General features: G+C 43.5%; 1 protein-coding gene across 2 annotated transcripts in view; it reads left to right on the forward strand.

Annotated features, from left to right (window-relative positions):
• LOC125719995 (NACHT, LRR and PYD domains-containing protein 12-like) overlaps nt 1-17,711 on the forward strand; it is a 263,868-nt gene that overhangs the window by 89,647 nt on the left and 156,510 nt on the right. The window contains exon 19 of one of the 2 annotated variants that reach the window (XM_048994928.1): nt 1,375-2,138. The exons of the other annotated variant lie outside the window; for it this stretch is intronic. Coding sequence (XP_048850885.1) covers nt 1,375-1,895 — 521 coding nt within the window. The 3' untranslated portion in view covers nt 1,896-2,138. Of the gene's footprint in view, nt 1-1,374; nt 2,139-17,711 lie in introns of those variants that run through there. 2 annotated transcript variants of the gene reach the window in all.

Genomic DNA, 17,711 nt, shown 5'->3' on the forward strand with positions numbered 1-17,711 from the left:
ATGGGTTAATAACTTTAAAACTAGACAAGACGGGCACATCTAGTGAAGTGTGCTTTGATCAGTGGACTACAGGGAACAATGCACACCCCTTTGATTTTCAGATTATTTTTGTCTGTAATAGTTATTAATTATTATATTGCATCCACTTAAAGTGCAATGGGGCAACACACTAAGAGGTTAATAGCTCTAAAACCAAATGAGACAGACATGTCCTATGAAGTGTGCATTGATCAGGGGAACTTGGGGGACAATGCACCCCCCTTACATTTTCAGAATAACTTTCTCTGTAACAATTATTAATTAATACATTGTATCCATATCACATGCCACTGGGGCAATAGCTCAAACAAAATGGGACAGCCTATGGAGTGTGCTTTCATCAGTGGACTCTGGGGGATAATGTACACCCCTTGGATTTTCATGATCACTTTCTGTCTAACAGTTATTAATTACTGTTATTAATTACAAATGTACCGTAGCAGAATTGCTTGATTATGTGTCACTGACCGGATACCTTCATCTTCTACCAAAGCAAATAGCCAATCGTAGTCAATATTCAAAAAACCAATCAAAGGAACGGAGACATTAGCCACTGTTCCCGTCTCCAAAGTGTCAACATTCATCCTGTGGAGCGAGCGAGTGCTGTGCAGACGCGAGCGCGTACATAGGGTCCAACGAGCGCGAGCGCGTGGAGAGGATGGGTTTTCAGCTCGCGAGCACATACGCGCGCGAGTTTTGGCACTAATTAAACGCCATACGCATGATTCCCGGAAATAAGCCGACGCGTGTGAAATGCATTCAGACCGGCTTCGCTGTGACTAAAGACCGTGTCAGACAATCGCCGCAAAAACTGGATCCTCATGCAGCGCAACCGTCCCCGGAATCGTCTTTGTAGGCGTTTGTATCAGAATCCAGGTCCAAACTTTTATTAAATATCACTTTAAATATATAATAATATTGCTGATATTTGATGTCCATTTTCAAAGGTAAACTCACTGTAGAAAGACAGAGCAGCAATGCGGCCGCTGTGTCCCGGCTTTAGCGGTTAGAAGGAAGATCGTCTTTAAAGTAAATACACTGACTTTTAGTATTAATATCTGGTGCCGTTTTGTGGTAAATATACTTGTGCTGAATATTTCTGATGAATCTCGCCGCTTTGTTATTTTATTCGCCCATAATTATGCTGTTAGTTTAGCTCGCGCCGCTTTTTGGCGGCTCTTCCCGCCGGCGTCGCGCGCCGTCCGACATTTCCTGAGCTATTTCATAAACTTCGGTTCCCGCTTCGTTCGGGGAAGCTGCGCTGTTTTTATATTGTACAGAAACATGAGGTACAGGCGGCCTGATGGTATTAATAATTCTTCCTCCTGCCTACAGACTCCTGCCAGCTGACGCTGGACCCCAACACAGCACACAGACGCCTGTCTCTGTCAGGGGGGGACAGGAAGGTGACATGGGGGGGGTCAAAGCAGCCATATCCTGATCATCCAGAGAGATTTGATCGCTGCCCCCAAGTTCTGTGCAGAGAGAGTCTGACTGGCCGCTGTTACTGGGAGGCTGAGTGGGATGGAGATGGAGCCCTGATAGGAGTCACTTATAAAGGGATCAGGAGGAAAGAAGAGTGTGACTGTTGGCTTGGATTCAATGACAAGGCATGGAGTCTGTGGTGTAAACCTGACAGTTACTCTGTCTGGCACAATAATAAACAGACTTTCATACCCATACGGCCCTCAGGCTCCCGCAGAGTAGGAGTGTATCTGGACTGGGGGGCTGGTGCTCTGTCCTTCTACAGAGTCTCCTCTGATGGACTGACCCCCCTGTACAGATTCACCTCCTCATTCACTGAGTCCCTCTATCCAGGATTTTGGGTTAATATAAACTCCTCAGTGTTACTGTGACCTGTTGCTGGTTCTCCTGGCAAAAAGGTAAAATCTCTGCTTTTTAACCTTTATAATCCTTTTTACTCTGAAATGTATGTTTGACAAAAATAAGTTTTTCTCTCTGACTAAAATGTAATTAAATGTAATCCTGATTGGGGGGGGCTTTCCTCCTCCCCTGTATATGTACATTTTATATATTTACGCCTATTTACTGTATTTCCTCCCTGTACAATGACAATAAAGGCTTTCTGTTCTGTCCTATTAATGTCCTGCTTCAGCGTCACCCAAAGCATGACTGAGTAACGTAATGAAACCACAGTCTGGGGGATTAAATTAAATAAATTCACTTTATTACTAATACAATGAGTAAATCAGTGTAAATAATAACCATTTAACTAGAGGCATAACAGAAACCAAAAACATTAGAAAATGTAATAATATCCTGTTACTGCTCTGGTTCAGTGGATTAAAATAAACAAAAATATTAATTTATGTGATTAAATAATAAAGATTAATTTATTACATAATTACGCCCCCCCCCCCTCCACTGTAAAAAGTTTGATGTCTGATTATACCCCGGTTGGACATAGGGGGCAAGTGCCTAGGCACCTTTACCGCCCCCCCCACCACCACTGTAAAAGGTCTGGCCACATCCCCCCCCCCCCCCCCCCACTGTAGAAGGTTTGGCTATGCCCCCACCCCACTGTAGAAGGTCTGGCTACGCCCCCACCCCACTGTATAAGGTCTGGCTACACCCCCACCCCACTGTATAAGGTCTGCCTACGCCCCCACCCCACTGTAGAAGGTTTGGCTACGCCCCCGACCCACTGCACAAGGTCTGGCTACGCCCCCACCCCGCTGTAGAAGGTCTGGCTACGCCCCCACCCCCGCTGTAGAAGGTCTGGCTACGCCCCCGACCCGCTGTAGAAGGTCTGGCTACGCCCCCACCCCCGCTGTATAAGGTCTGGCTATGCCCCCACCCCGCTGTATAAGGTCTGGTTATGCCCTCAAAGGAACAGAAGGGGCAGGTGCTCAGGCACCCTTACCCCCCCCCCCCCCACTCTAAAACGTTTGGCTACGCCCCCCCACCCCACTGTGGAAGGTTTGGTCACCCACCCTCCACGTACCTGATCCAGAGAAATTGATACTGAATCTATTGCCCCCTCCCAGGGGCGCTGCTAAGGATTTTGGGCCCCATGAAAAGAATCTTGACAGGGCCCCCAACACAGTTTATTGGGGGCTTTTCTGGGCCCCCTCTCAGTCATGGACCCCGAGAATCGTCATCGTTTACCCCCCCTTTACAGCGCCCCTGCCCCCTCCCACCCCTGACTGGCAAAATCCACTAATTTTATCTACATGCATTATTATTAATAATGGACGTGTAAGAATATACACAGACATCCATTAACAATCCGCCATTGGATTCATTATCTATTGCAGATTAACATTCTATACAGTGACTGTAGTCAGTTATAATGTCTCTCTATCAAGCTGCTGCCATATTTCTTACATCCACTTCACACGTTAGTTCACAGAACAGGCGGTCCTTCCGGAGACAATGTGTACTTTTCAGGGAGGCCACTAGGTGGAGACAAATCACATATTACTAAATATAAGAGGTTCAGAATTAAATTATCAGGAAGCGGATCTATACTTAGGGGTGGCATGGTGGTGCAGTGGTTAATTAATGGACTTTGTCTTGATCCTTAATCACAGCTTATACCCAGCCTTTAGCAAGCATGTCCATTCTTTTCTGTATTCAGTAAATAAATAGTAAATAAATTGAATTTAATAATAAATGCAGTGGGGCGGCATGGTGGTGCAGTGGTTAGCACTGTTGCCTCACACCTCTGGGACCCGGGTTGGAGTCTCCGCCTGGGTCATATGTGTGCAGAGTTTGCATGTTCTCCCCATGTCGTCGTGGGGTTTCCTCTGGGTACTCCGGTTTCCCCCCACAGTCCAAAAACATGCTGAGGCTAATTGGACTTCCTAAATTGCCCGTAGGAGTGCATGTGTGAGTGAATGGTGTGTGAGTGTGCCCTGCGATGGGCTGGCCCCCCCATCCTGGGTTGTTCCCTGCCTCGTGCCCATTGCCTCTGGGATAAGCTGCGGACCCCCCGCGACCCGGTAGGATAAGCGGTTTGGAAAATGGATGGATGGTCATAAAATGCCATGAATACTCAGTTTTAACGGGGCGCTTCTTTTTATGCCATTTTGTAGTTGGCAGCCATTTGCGTTCTTTCATAATAAAAGACCAAGTATTTTATCAGCCATAAATCATCCATATATTATGCAGTAACAGACATGGCGCCGCTGAAGTTCAGCCCTTTCCCGTTTGAGATGAACGTGTTGTTGCCGTTTCCTGCCAGCGACCTTTAAAAATCCACGACAACAGCGGGTAGATGCAGCGTGTGCAGCGGCCATATTTACGGACAAAATCAAGCTGGTCACTAAGACTTAGTTTGTGGTTAATAAATACTTAAGTAACAGCATAATACTACATTAGTAGTATTAGTTAACTGTACTGGGGCCTTTCCTCCTACCCGTACACTGCCCTGTCCTTGTTATATTCACACTGTGTGTACACTGTGGATCCTGAGCTCCGGCCTGTCGTCTCTGCATGCTGGTATACGGTGAGATGACAGTAAAGGTCACTTTGATTTAAATGATTCTAACTATCATTACTGAAGCTTAAACAATACATGAACTAAGTAGATTTACGTCTAATTAACAAAATTAAAAATCAAGCTGATAATAATTCTGATGTAAGGACATAGAGAGGTATATGGTGTCGCAGTACAAACATATTTTATTGGGAGTTTTTACGATACCAAAGTGAGGAATCATTTAAATCAAAGTGACCTTTAAGTCACTTTGAATAGTCACTTTTGAATACCTGCCCATAGTTGGAAGGACAGATGGACTTTTCTAGCTCCTACAAAATGTCATGATTGAGTGTTTTTGGCTATTTCAGTTCGAGTGCATTTCACAAGAGCCCCAGAGATAATCACATCATTACTTTAGGTTAGTACTATTTAAAAAGGTAACAAAGAATTATATGTTTGATTTTATTGAATTTCAGCTTGTTTCAGAATCACTTTACATTTATAGTTCTTGTTTAATTGTAGTTTCTATTTTCGTATCTTATTTTATTCCAGTTTATGGAAGTGTTTGCATTAACAATTATATCCTTGCCTTACATCCTGCAAATACTTGGTTTTAAAAAATTCTTATTAATTCCTACAACATTCATACCAAACTTAACAAATGTGACTTTTAAGAGTGACTTTACTCTAATTCTGTGCTGCTGTGCCGAGCACTTGCAGACCTTACGCCGTAGTGAGCACTTATACTTGTGCGCTGGTGATTCGAGCTTAGGCAGAGCATACGCTAGGGGTGTCAAACTCACTCACGGGGGGCAAAATTAAAAACTGGTTTGGATTTGACGGCCAAACCAGATCAATATGCATTGAACAATAGTCTTAAATTGACCGTGTTTAGTCAGATGTATTATGATAAATTTTTCCAGGGCTGCAACAACTAATTGATTAAATCGATTAAAATCCATCCATCCATCCATTTTCCAAACCGCTTCTCCTACTGGGTCCGGAGCCTATCCCGGAAGCAATGGGCACGAGGCAGGGAACAACCCAGGATGGGGGGCCAGCCCATCACAGGGCACACTCACACACCATGCACTCTCACATGCATTCCAACGGGCAATTTAGCAAGTCCAATTAGGCTCAGCATGTTTTTGGACTGTGGGGGGAAACCGGAATACCCGGAGGAAACCCCACGACGACATGGGGAGAACATGCAAACTCCACACACATGTGACCCAGGCAGAGACTCAAACCCGGGTCCCAGAGGTGTGAGGCAACAGTGCTAACCACTGCACCACCATGCCGCCCCTATCTTTACTTTTCTTCTAGCAAATTGAACACAAACCAGTGTGTGGCCTGAATGAAAAGCTAATTCAGTGGCAGGAAAAGGTTTCCCGCTTATTTACATAAAAGTCAGAGGTTCACAGGGCTGCCAGCTTTGGTCAGCTGGCTGGTCTGACATTTTCAATTCGAGACAAGTCTGCACACGCATTTACATGTATGTAACACTTTTATTACCTCCTAAATAGTCTGTATGGTTTCCAAGCTACGCCAACACTTTTGATGTAGCTAATTATAAGATTATAATAGAATAATATAGATTTTCCCTAAGATTTCTTGGGTGAGTCGGACAGTCAGGAAGTGTGAGTGTCAGGCCAGATGTGTGAGAGTCGGTAACCTTGGGTTCAAAGCCGAGTAAATGAGCCTTAAACTGCTGTATTGGTCTTTCATCCCCCAGATCCTAAAACATGAGCATCACACGTTAAATGTTGCTGAAAAAAACCCAGAGACTTGGATAAATATGTGAGGCAAAATGAGAAAGAGAGGCTTACCGGAGCCATGAACCAGTGCCACCTTAAATGTAAATACTTTATCATTGTGATTTATTATGATTATTATCACGATCATTAGACTGTCTTGGTGCCCCTCTGGCACTCGGTGCCTTATGCACGAGCACATATCAGCGACACTGACAGACGGGAAGCGCAATCTGTTTCACAGAGCAGGATTTCTTGCTTAGCTGGATAGCTTGTCAGATTTAAGGTAGTCTGGACTAAATATAAGTGTAAGAAGGTCATTTAGCCCAGATTACCTTAAATCCGACCAGTTATCTGGCTGAACAAGAAATACTGCTTCATGATACAGCTGCCTGTTTACTGTTATATCTGTTAGCCAGCTAACTTTATTGCAAACGGCATCAACCAATACTTGATGATAATAAGCTAATGTTAGCTTATTAACTGAAAAAAAAATTAAGAATCACTCAGCCTGTTTATCATTTTCACCCTCTATCTGTGGTACTTTGGGATGGTTTAGGATGCTTGTGAAATGTTGCCTGATGTCCGTCGCTCCGCATGCAAGCTGTTATCCACTTTCTGAAACAGATTAATCTGCAGCCTCTAACGTTCTTCATTTCTTCTCTGAAACAAACCTTATAAGACACACAGACAGACGTCCTAGCTGTTAGAGACCATCGTCTCTCCTGTCCTCAGTCTTCTGGGTGTATGTGTAATGTCTGATTCTGTCATTGTAAAAACTTCTTAACATCTCCTGTACAGATTCACCTCCTCATTCACTGAGCCCGTCTATCCAGGGTTTGTGGTTTAAAATGTATTTCAAACAGTCTGATGTACTGACTTTTTGTACAGCAATAACTACGAATGATGTCCTGATTATTCCAGTACTGCACACTGCAGTAGGGATGATAACAAAGAAAGTATCAGGACTGAAGTGCATGTGTTTGAGTGCTGGATGTTACAAATGAATTATAGCCATGAGGTTATGAAGGTAATGATATTTATGCTTAATTGTTGTCATTCAACAAACTTAACATGTTATTTAAAATATGCTTCACTTGACACTATTCATAACTACAAAAAATAACAGCTGATGTCTAATGTTTCAAAGACAACCAGCATTAAAAGAAACTGCCCAGGTAATATTTGTCTTGAACTATATTGAGTTTTAGCCTTTTGAGATCCACTAATTTTATTGCTGTTAAAAGGTAGTTTTTATTGCTAATCAATTCAATGTTTAATAGCATCTTGCTTTGTTAGAAAAGGTTTGTGGTACCATGTGAGGTATTACATCAGAAAATATGCTTATTATTAAGGAAGTTATGGCCAAAATATGCCTGGCATGTTGCTTGTTTACATCTTCAGTATCACTCCAAGATGGCGGCGCTGCTGACGCATAGTGGCAATAAGCAGAACAGCAAGATGGCATCTAGACTTCCATACTTATGGGGGAATCTGAATACCAAGAATACAAAGACTGCACTTTCACTCTCAGCAAGAACGTTTCTAACTTGCCTTCTAAGGATGTACTTGTGCCGCAATGAATCATGGGATTGGTGATGATGCACCCGATGCCTCTGATATTAGGGGCGGAGCAAAACCCACATCTGGCTCGTGTACCAACAGTGAGAGAGAAGAGACAAACTCCCAGCGCCACATAATTCTGTCATAGCGCACATTCGACATTATATTTGTTCATGTAAAAAGCCTGCAGTGAAATTTAGATCGTTAACACGCTTAAATCATTAACACACGATTTTAATCACGATTCACTATTCACACTTTACACGTTGAACAGCTCTCCTTACTATAGACAACACGTCTTTACCTTAAAGTATGTGTGTGAGTAGTTCTAGGTCATATAATAAGATCTCAAATCGACCTGTTTCTTCATGATAAGCACATCATTTAAAGACCCTGTTTTAATGGGGTCTGTGTTGTTTTTAATCGCCCTGCGTTAATTTTAGCATGTTGTTTGATAAACCAGATACATTCTGTGATTCCACCTGAGGATTCTCTGCCTGATATCGACAAATGCAGTGCGCGCTGTCGCCTGTATCACTGCACACTCAGTCCTCACTTTAAACTAGCAAAGTAGAACAGACTGAAGAGTCACTGGATTTGCATGTGAAAAATGCAGTGTTTTTCCAAAAGAGCATTTTTGTTATTAACTGGACAAACGTGTAATTTAAATTAAGCAATTGTATAACTACTGCATCTTATCATTATATTATTATTGCAGAGAGCTTCACAATGTGATTAAAGCTAAACATCTACTATATGTGACCCTCCAGCACAAAACCGTACGGAAGTCGCATGGCCATATTTTTAGATATTTTTTGAGCTCTTTCATTTGGTACCATAATTCTAATTTCTAATTTTTGACCCAAGTGTACAGTTTTGTGCTGGAGGGTCACATATGTGTTTATTGATTAAAGATGAATTACTATGTCATCAAATGTATATATTTATGAGGTTTAATATCAGTATAGTGCAATACAAATAAAGACCAAACTGGCTCTGTAATAGATTAACTGAGGTAGACTAGACTCTTGATTTATTTTGTGATTGAAGGTTCAGGACTTCAAAGTTCTCCTACTTACATATAAGGGGCTTAAAGGTCGAGCTGCTGCCTACCTGACAGATTTGCTTCAAGGTTACAAGCCGCACCGTCCGCTCAGATCACAGAATGCAGGTTTCTGTCGTTCCACGTATAAATAAAGTGAGCGTGGCGGTAAAGCCTTCTGCTACAGGCCCCCACACTGTGGGATGGTTTACCAGCCTGTGGTCGGGATGCCGATCTGGTCTCGGTCTTTAAACCACGACTGAAGACCTATTACTTCAGTTTAGCTTATTACCCACAACCAAACACACCGTAACTATGGCTGCTGGTGCTGCTGTACATGTCATTTTGATCTACTACTGTATGCTTGTCCACTAGAGTGTCACTGCATGTTCTGCCCACCTATGCTCTCTGCCCCCCTTCCCACATGTCTGGATGGTGCCTGGGGGGGGGGGCATCATCTGAGCTGGAGTCCTGGTTCAGTCTCATAGAGGGGTGACATCGTTACTAACTGTAACACACAAATGCATCAGAATGGAAATGTGCTTTACTTTGGCTGTTTTGTGTTATATGAGAAACTCGATGTACATGCAGTGTAAGTAGATGAATTAAAATGACATGCTGGCTGTGGCATGCAGGCTGTTTGGGGGCTTTCAGAGGGGCCGCCCATAAAGTGTGTAGTGCTTATTTGCTGTGTGTGCCCCCCCCCCCAAGGCTGACGACATATAAGTCACGCAGATCTGGGTCTTCCGGGTGGAGAAGTTGAGAAACCGTAGTTTAGATGATCATAGCCCCAAATTTCCACCGTGGACTTGTTTGAAACTTTGTGTGGCTTCTTTTCAGGTATATAAGAACACCCTGAAGTTGGAATGGCAAACATTTCATGCCTTATTACAGTGGTGAGTGATTTTTAATGCTGTAAAACACACAGTATTTGCGCACTTAAAGACTTTGTGTGGATGGTTTGGCCGCTGTTAGCTCGGCGGCTTAACACTCCGCTGCTAGTTCATCCATTTTGTATCAAACTACCTAATTAACTTTTGGATGACACAGATGGACACACCTCAGCGTCTGGCATGTTTTATTTAAAGAAGAACACAAATTCCCCAAACATGAAAACAGCTTAATTAAGTTCAGTGTGTGAAGTGGAGAATTCAGACCACAAAAAAGTTAACCGTGCACATTTTTGGGATTTTGTGATGCCAGTTTAATATTGTGTGGGTACGTCAAACAAAATTGTGCACATGATCTAGTACATCGTGCGCCGGAATGAAAAGAGTGTCAGTGGTCATTTATTTTATCTTGAGTTCTGCCATTACATCACAAAACCCTACAATTGCAATAAGCCTGAGTTTTTATACACAACACACACAAGTACAAATCCAAAGCAGAAACATTCATTCAAAGGTTCATAGAATAAAAGGACTCATCCACCCAGCCCACAGTTTAAGCCTAATTTCCTGATTTTTGTTCATTTAATTAAACCTTATAAACCATGTATGATACTTTATGTAACCTTATGTATGATACTTTACCTCTGGCACAAACTATTACTCTCTAACAATGCAGTGATCCACAATACTGCTCCATTATGACATATTACAACTAAAAAAATATTTCAATTAAATTGTACAGCAATAGATGTTAAATAAAAAAAACACTTACCAAGACATGGAGAGGAGAAGAGCATCACTATTAGAAGATTTAAATGAATCCAACGTACCATTTTCTGTGGTGAAATGTAGCCTGAGAGTCAGAATTCTTCATTAGATTTGACAAGGTCTGAGTTTGGTGCAGAGACTGATATGTATATTTATCAAGAAAGCTGGGGACACAGTACAAAGGGCGTAACTGTGATCTTCCTGTAACTATTTAACTGCAGGCCAAACAAAGAAATTGATTATTTTATACTGACACAGAAACACACTCAGTGACAAAAAAAGTTAAGCACCCAGACAGAGTGAAATGAATCTGCACATGGTGAAAGGTCACGTGACTGTATCAGATCAAACGGACAACAGAGTTGGCAGTATAGGCAAACTGCTGTCCCCCCGGGGCCTGGATACATGCGACGATACGGTGTGGAAGGGAATCGTACTGCCATTGTATACATCGTATCAGCCCACAGACCTGATATCATATGCTATGGCTCCCCACACCATGATGTCATACCCTATGGCTCCCCACACCATGATGTCATACCCTATGGCTCCCCACACCATGACGTCATACGCTATGGCTCCCCACACCATGACGTCATACGCTATGGCTCCCCACACCATGACGTCATACCCTATGGCTCCCCACACCATGACGTCATACCCTATGGTTCCCCACACCATGATGTCATACCCTATGGCTCCCCACACCATGATACCAGGAGTAACGCTGGTGTCTCTCTCCACAGCATTGGCAGGATTGGCCCTCTCCGCTTGGTGCCGCCATACGGGCACACGGTGGTCAGGCGTGGTAATGCAGACCTGAGACTCATCCCTGAACATGGTGATGCCACTCGTCATCAGTCCGTGCCTCCTGGTTACAGCACCACTCCAAACCCAGCCCTCTCTGCGCTGGTGTTAACGGCAGCCTAGGCATAGGATGGTGACCCCATAGTCCGGCTGGTGCCAGTCATTGAGACACGGTGCGGGATGAGATGGGGTGTTGCAGAGAGTCCAGTACCTGTGTCCGGATGGCGTGTTGTAGAGAGTCCAGTACCTGTGTCCGGATGGCGTGTTGTAGAGAGTCCAGTACCTGTGTCCGGATGGCGGGTGCAGATGTCATGGGGTTCTGTAATGCTTGGTGCACAACATGACAATCTTTCCTTGGTGTGGTCTGTCTTGGATGACCGGAACCTTCACAACGTGTGTAGGTGCCCTCACGTGCCCATTGGTTCTAACATCAGGTGACTGTGACATCTGCATGCCCACATGCCGGGCACCTGCACGAAATGACCACCCGGCCTCATGCCAACCCACAATGTGACCCCTATCAAACTCCGTCAAGTGCTGGTAATGTTATCTAATGCGTCTACGAGGCATCCTGTGTGACTGGTGACTAGACATGCCAGCTCCTTGCAAATCTAACCATTTACATACCCATGGCTGGTCTGAACATGCACCGAATTACATCCAAGTCGGACGACCTCTAAACACAATACAACATGAGCCCATTTTATCCATCATGAAATGTAAAGGAAAAAATACTAAGATGCAATCTGACATTTAAACCACAAATCTGGTTGGAAAATAATAAAAACAACATAAATAACAGTTAACAAGTTATTTTCCTTAAAAAAAAGGATATCTTCTGTTATGTAACTTTACAACTGGTATGTGAAGTGTCGGGAATGAAGAGATGATTAAAAACCTTTTAGCCATGGTTGTGTTTGTCTAAGAAACTGATTTGCTTTTAAAATTTCAACAGCAGTGCGTTTCCCAGAATCTCCAAAATTTCCCAATCTCTTCCAGGATGTGATGTTGTCACACTGTCATGCCGAAAGACCTTTGCTTTAATGCAAGCCTCCGACTGATCGTTACATGACACCATAGACCGTTGGAAGCTAGAATCTGAATATGGAAAAGGAAAGAAGTAAGTGACAAATGTAGATCATATCATCATTCAGAAAAAGGAGACAAATGGCCATAGGTATTTAACACTAGGAAATGAACACTGGGAAATTAACACTGGGAAATTTACACTAGTTTTTCTTTTGTAAGCAGAAGGTTTTTATTCCAGGGCTTAAAAACATCAGACACCTTTAAATTTGTGGGGAAGATAACATAAAAATATGTAAAAGACATGCATGAAAAAGAACGTTGGAAAATCCAAAACGGACGTAGTACTTATGAAATCCTACGTGATATTTTTGGGGGCAAAAAAGGTTCTGAAAATTCCCAGAATTCGTTTTTTTTTAATCAAGCTAGAGCACTGAACTTGGTATTAATTTTTAACAGACAAGTGCAAAGTAAAATGCTCAGATGTTTAGAAACTGTAGCTGGATATTTTTGGTAATTTCTGATAATTGGTTTTCACTAAGTTGGGTGGGGGTGAACAAAAGACTGTAAAGCATCCATCCATTGCATCAATCCATCCATCCATTGCATCCATCCATTTCATCCATCCATCCATCCATTTTCCAACCACATATCCTGTTGTGGAAATGAAACCATGCAAAATTTCACTCACACACACACACACACACACGTACACACACACATTGGTCTTCCTATCAAAATGGGGACCGTCCATTCATTTCTATGGGAAAAACCCTAATCCCAATCATGACACCCTTAACCCCAACCCAGCCCTACCCTTAACCACAAGTAACCAACCCAAAGACAAGACTTTTACCATTTTTACTTTTTTTGATTACATTCACATTTTATAAAACTGAGGTTATCCAAAAGGGAACCTCAAAAGATGTCCCCAAAAGTTTTTACCGCACTTTGGGGGACAATTTGGTCCTCAAATGTGATCTATGCAAACCCACGCGCACACACACACAGGTTTGAAATTTTATCTTTGTGGGGACTCTCCATTTACTTCTGTGGGGAAAACTTTAATCCCAACACAGTGATCTCAACGCCTACCGGGTCTAACCAAACCTAACAAAATATGAGGCATTTTTAGTTTTTTGATTCACAGATCGGTGTGGGGACCTGAAAAGTGGACTCCACAATGTCAAAACAACAGGTTTTTATTTCATTGCTGGGTACGTTTGGTCTCCACAATGTAATATAAACATAATGACACACACAGTCAGTCAAAGGGACATTATTTTTCTTTTCTGACTGTTAAAACCAAGTTAAAAAGCCCCCAGGTCTGGCCTGAGACAGGGAGCACTGTGGCTGACGTTCAGATCCACTGGCAAACATTGTGTCATCATTTCCCAAAACTGGCTGCTATTCTTTGTTGACAGAGCTCTATGGAGAATCACACACTAAGATAACACAGTAAAAGCTGTCGATCGGGTGGGGGGGGGGGGGGTCTTGAAGCACTGTGTAATCAGCAAGCTAACCTGAGCACCTTTGTATGATGCTTTTATTTGGGTAATACAGCCCACAAATTCTGAAACGATACCGATCTTCAGTCACTATCTGTACACAGGCCAATTGTCTCCTCTGATCCTCTCAAAAGTTCAGGTGCAGTATTTTATCTGCACATTATGCTAATTCAGCACAGCCTTCTTTCTGAGATACAGTCTTACATGATGTTACTGAGATGATTCGCTAATCGCCTACTCCACATCAAGGCTGGGCAATATGGCAACATATTTTATTGAGCTATTGTTGGAGAAAGCGTCAGGCTTTCCACTCCAACTCTGCACACACCATTAATTACGAGACAACACACTTAAAGTTTTACTTGCGCAAGGGTAACCACACTCTCTGCATGTTAGGCTACAAAGGAATGTGTTACAAAGGGTGGTTCCCCTTGGCACCTTTATTTGTAGTCAATGGGGGGCAGGGGTCTTGGAGTGAGAACAAAGAAAGGACTGTGAGAGTAAGAAGAAGTTCTGGTTTTACTCAGGTGGACAACTATTTAAACACGTGCTCAGGATACGTGTAAAGTAATATAATCTAAAGTATGAAGGTAAAGTAAAACAAAATAATGTATATACATATTTACACTCATTGCTGATTATACAGGAATGATAACAAGATAAGATAAGATAAGATAAGATAAGATAAGATAAGCCAGGACTTTATTGATCCCACAGTGGGGAAATTTGCGTGTTAACGCAGCTCCAGACAGATAGCAAGAAAGAGTTACAAGAGTAAAGAATATAAAAAATACAAGAATAAGAATACAGAATAAAAATAATATAAAAAGATAGAGCAAATAATAATAATAATAATAATAATAATAAATAATAATGCCTATGTGCACCCATACACTGTATGAAATATGGGTAGTGGGTTGTGGAAAAGTGCAAGTAATAATAAATATCAACTATTTAACTACTATAACTACAATTAACTACTGAGGTAGTGCTGGGTATTGGCATGTACATATATACACCCATGCTATGCACCTACATCCATACATCCATACATTATATACAGATATGCCTCTACATATACGTAAACTGTAGATACATAACCATAAACATACACATATACATGCACAAGCCCATACCTCTACAAGGTGCGTTATGTATGAGGTGGTAGGTAATGGTGACTCATGACATCCTTGTGTTATAGAATCTAACTGCTGTTGGGATGAATGATCTGCGAAAGCGCTCCTTCCTGCAGCGAGGGTGTATCAGTCTCTGACTGAAGGAGCTGCTCAGCTCACTCACAGTCTCATGCAGGGGGTGATGAGGGTTGTTCATGATGGATGTCAGCTTCGCTAACATCCTCCTCTCACCCACCACCTCCACAGTCTCCAGAGGGCATCCCAGCACAGAGCTTGACCTCCGCACTAGTTTGTCAATTTTGCTTCTGTCCCTTTCCGTGCATCCGTTCCCCCAGGAGACCACTGCATAGAAGAGGGTGGATGCCACCACAGAATCATAGAATGTCCTTAACAGGGTCCTGCATACTCTGAAGGACCTCAGTCTCCTCAACAGGTAGAGTCGACTCTGGCCCTTCTTATACAGGACGTCCGTATTTGTAGTCCAGTCCAGTTTATTGTTGAGGTGAACACCCAGGTACTTGTAAGAGACCACTATCTCAATGACTTTTCCCTGGATGCTCACCGGTGTTGGAGGGGGTGCCTTCCTCCTAAAATCAATGACCATCTCCTTCGTCTTGCTGGCGTTGATTTGGAGAGCATTGGTCTCACACCAGCCGACAAAGTCACTGATGACCCCCCTGTATTCATGATCGGTCCTGTCTGATACGCAACCGATGATGGCCGTATCATCCGAGAACTTTTGTAGGTGGCACAGGTCCGAATTATAACGGAAGTCAGAAGTGAACAGGCTGAACAGGAAGGGTGAGAGAACCGTGCCCTGCGGCGCGCCTGTGCTGCAGATAACCGTCTCGGACACACAGTTGTGGAGCCTCACATACTGCGGTCTGTTGGTTAGGTAGTCGATGGTCCATGCAGTCAGCTGCTTGCCTACACCGGCTTCCTCCAGCTTCCCTCTCAGTAGTGCAGGCTGGATAGTGTTGAAAGCACTGGAGAAGTCAAAAAACATGACTCTCACAGTGCTCCCTGCCTGCTCTAGGTGTGAGAGGGTTCGTTGCAACATGTAGATGACAGCATCATCCACCCCGATTCCAGAACGGTATGCGAACTGCAGGGGGTCAATTGCTGAGCTCACCAGTGGGCGAAGGTGGTGCAGGATGAGCCTCTCCAAGGTCTTCATCAAATGAGAAGTCAAGGCCACCAGTCTAAAATGGTTAGGCTCCTTGGGGTGTGCAATTTTCGGCACCGGGATTATTCTGCCCTTCTCTTGTTGCTTTATTGGGTTTCTTTGGGTGGTGCATTTCTCAGTTTTCCCACTAGGGGGGAGTATTACCCTTTGAGTTTTGTAGTTTCTTCTTTAGTTATTTTTTTGTGTGCGAAAATGCCGGGAGGAGCAAACAAGCTTCACAACTTTAAGCCTAGTTTTACATTGTTGGGGAGTTCGTTGAGCCATAATCTGTATGTAATCAATGTGTAGCTTTATTTTCTGTAAGATTTGTTACTTTCTTATTACTTATGAGGTTATTTGAATTTATAAGAAAAAATGTTTATGGTGAATGTAAAGCGGATGAAAAGCTACGTTGCTAACTACTGTTTTTGGGTACAAAATAAGCCGATGCTGATGCTTATGTATTATTTTACTGTATGTTCACAGTCTTACAAATTAAAAGAGTAGAAACGGTCTTCAGTTAGAGACACAAAGACAAAGCGACGTGTCCTGTCGTTCCTGGAACCATCTCCTTTATGTTTAGCTCGCTGCATAGGTTGAATAGCCATACATTTAACTGAGGGCAGCAGAGGGATGACACAGGATGTCTTCCACAGTTCAGGAATCCTCTCCAAAGTCAGGCTCAGGTTGAAGATATGCTGGACCACCTGACAGAGCTGGTCAGCACAGTCCCTGAGCAGTCTGGCACAGATTCCGTCAGGACCAGCTACCTTCCTTGTCTTCATCCTCTTGAGCTGGCACCTCACCTCGACTGTGCCACAGTGATCGACTGTGAGGCAGATGTCAGGCTGGGCTGCGTTGGGGGATGGGGCCGGCTCACATGTGGGTAGATATGTGGATGGGGGTGGAACTGGGTGGTGGTGTGAGGAGAGCTCAGGTAACAATGGGATTTCACCAGGACGGAGGGGGGACAGCATAACAAGGGGAGTAGATGGAAGCTGGGGGGTGGGGGAGGTGGTTGATGGCCTGAAAATGTGTCATGAAATGGTGGGGACATGTGGACCCCATTGAGGTGCCCTTGCTGTGCAGCCCACACCGTGGGTGTGATGTGGGCGGGACACTGAGGACCCCATTTCCATTCCACTGGGACCCACATTGGGCCCACAGTCTATGGAGGGTTCACTGCGTCTCAGCAATTACAACACTGTATAATCTGTGACGGCAGTTACCGTCACGCAGCCCAATTGTCACGGATTTACAGAGGGACCACACTGAACACAATATATTTCACGTGCAGTATTTTGCACATTCAGTAAGTATTAAGTAAACATGACCTTAAGTAACTTCTACTCAGTAGTGCTGCAGTTAAACTTACTTATAAAATGCTTGTGCAAAAAAAGGGGGGGGGGGGGGGGCAGCTCGTGGCTCTGCAGACTGCGCCTCTGGGCCGGTGATCAGAAGGTCGCCGGTTTGTCTCCAGCCACAGCAGAACAGTCACATGTCTGTAAACACTTGAGCAAACCTTAACTGCCATCTGGACAGGAACCTGCATCAGGCTTAAAGACGTTT

The sequence above is a fragment of the Brienomyrus brachyistius genome, chromosome 24 (genome assembly GCF_023856365.1).
Source record: "Brienomyrus brachyistius isolate T26 chromosome 24, BBRACH_0.4, whole genome shotgun sequence".
In the NCBI taxonomy this organism is placed as follows: Eukaryota; Metazoa; Chordata; class Actinopteri; order Osteoglossiformes; family Mormyridae; genus Brienomyrus; species Brienomyrus brachyistius.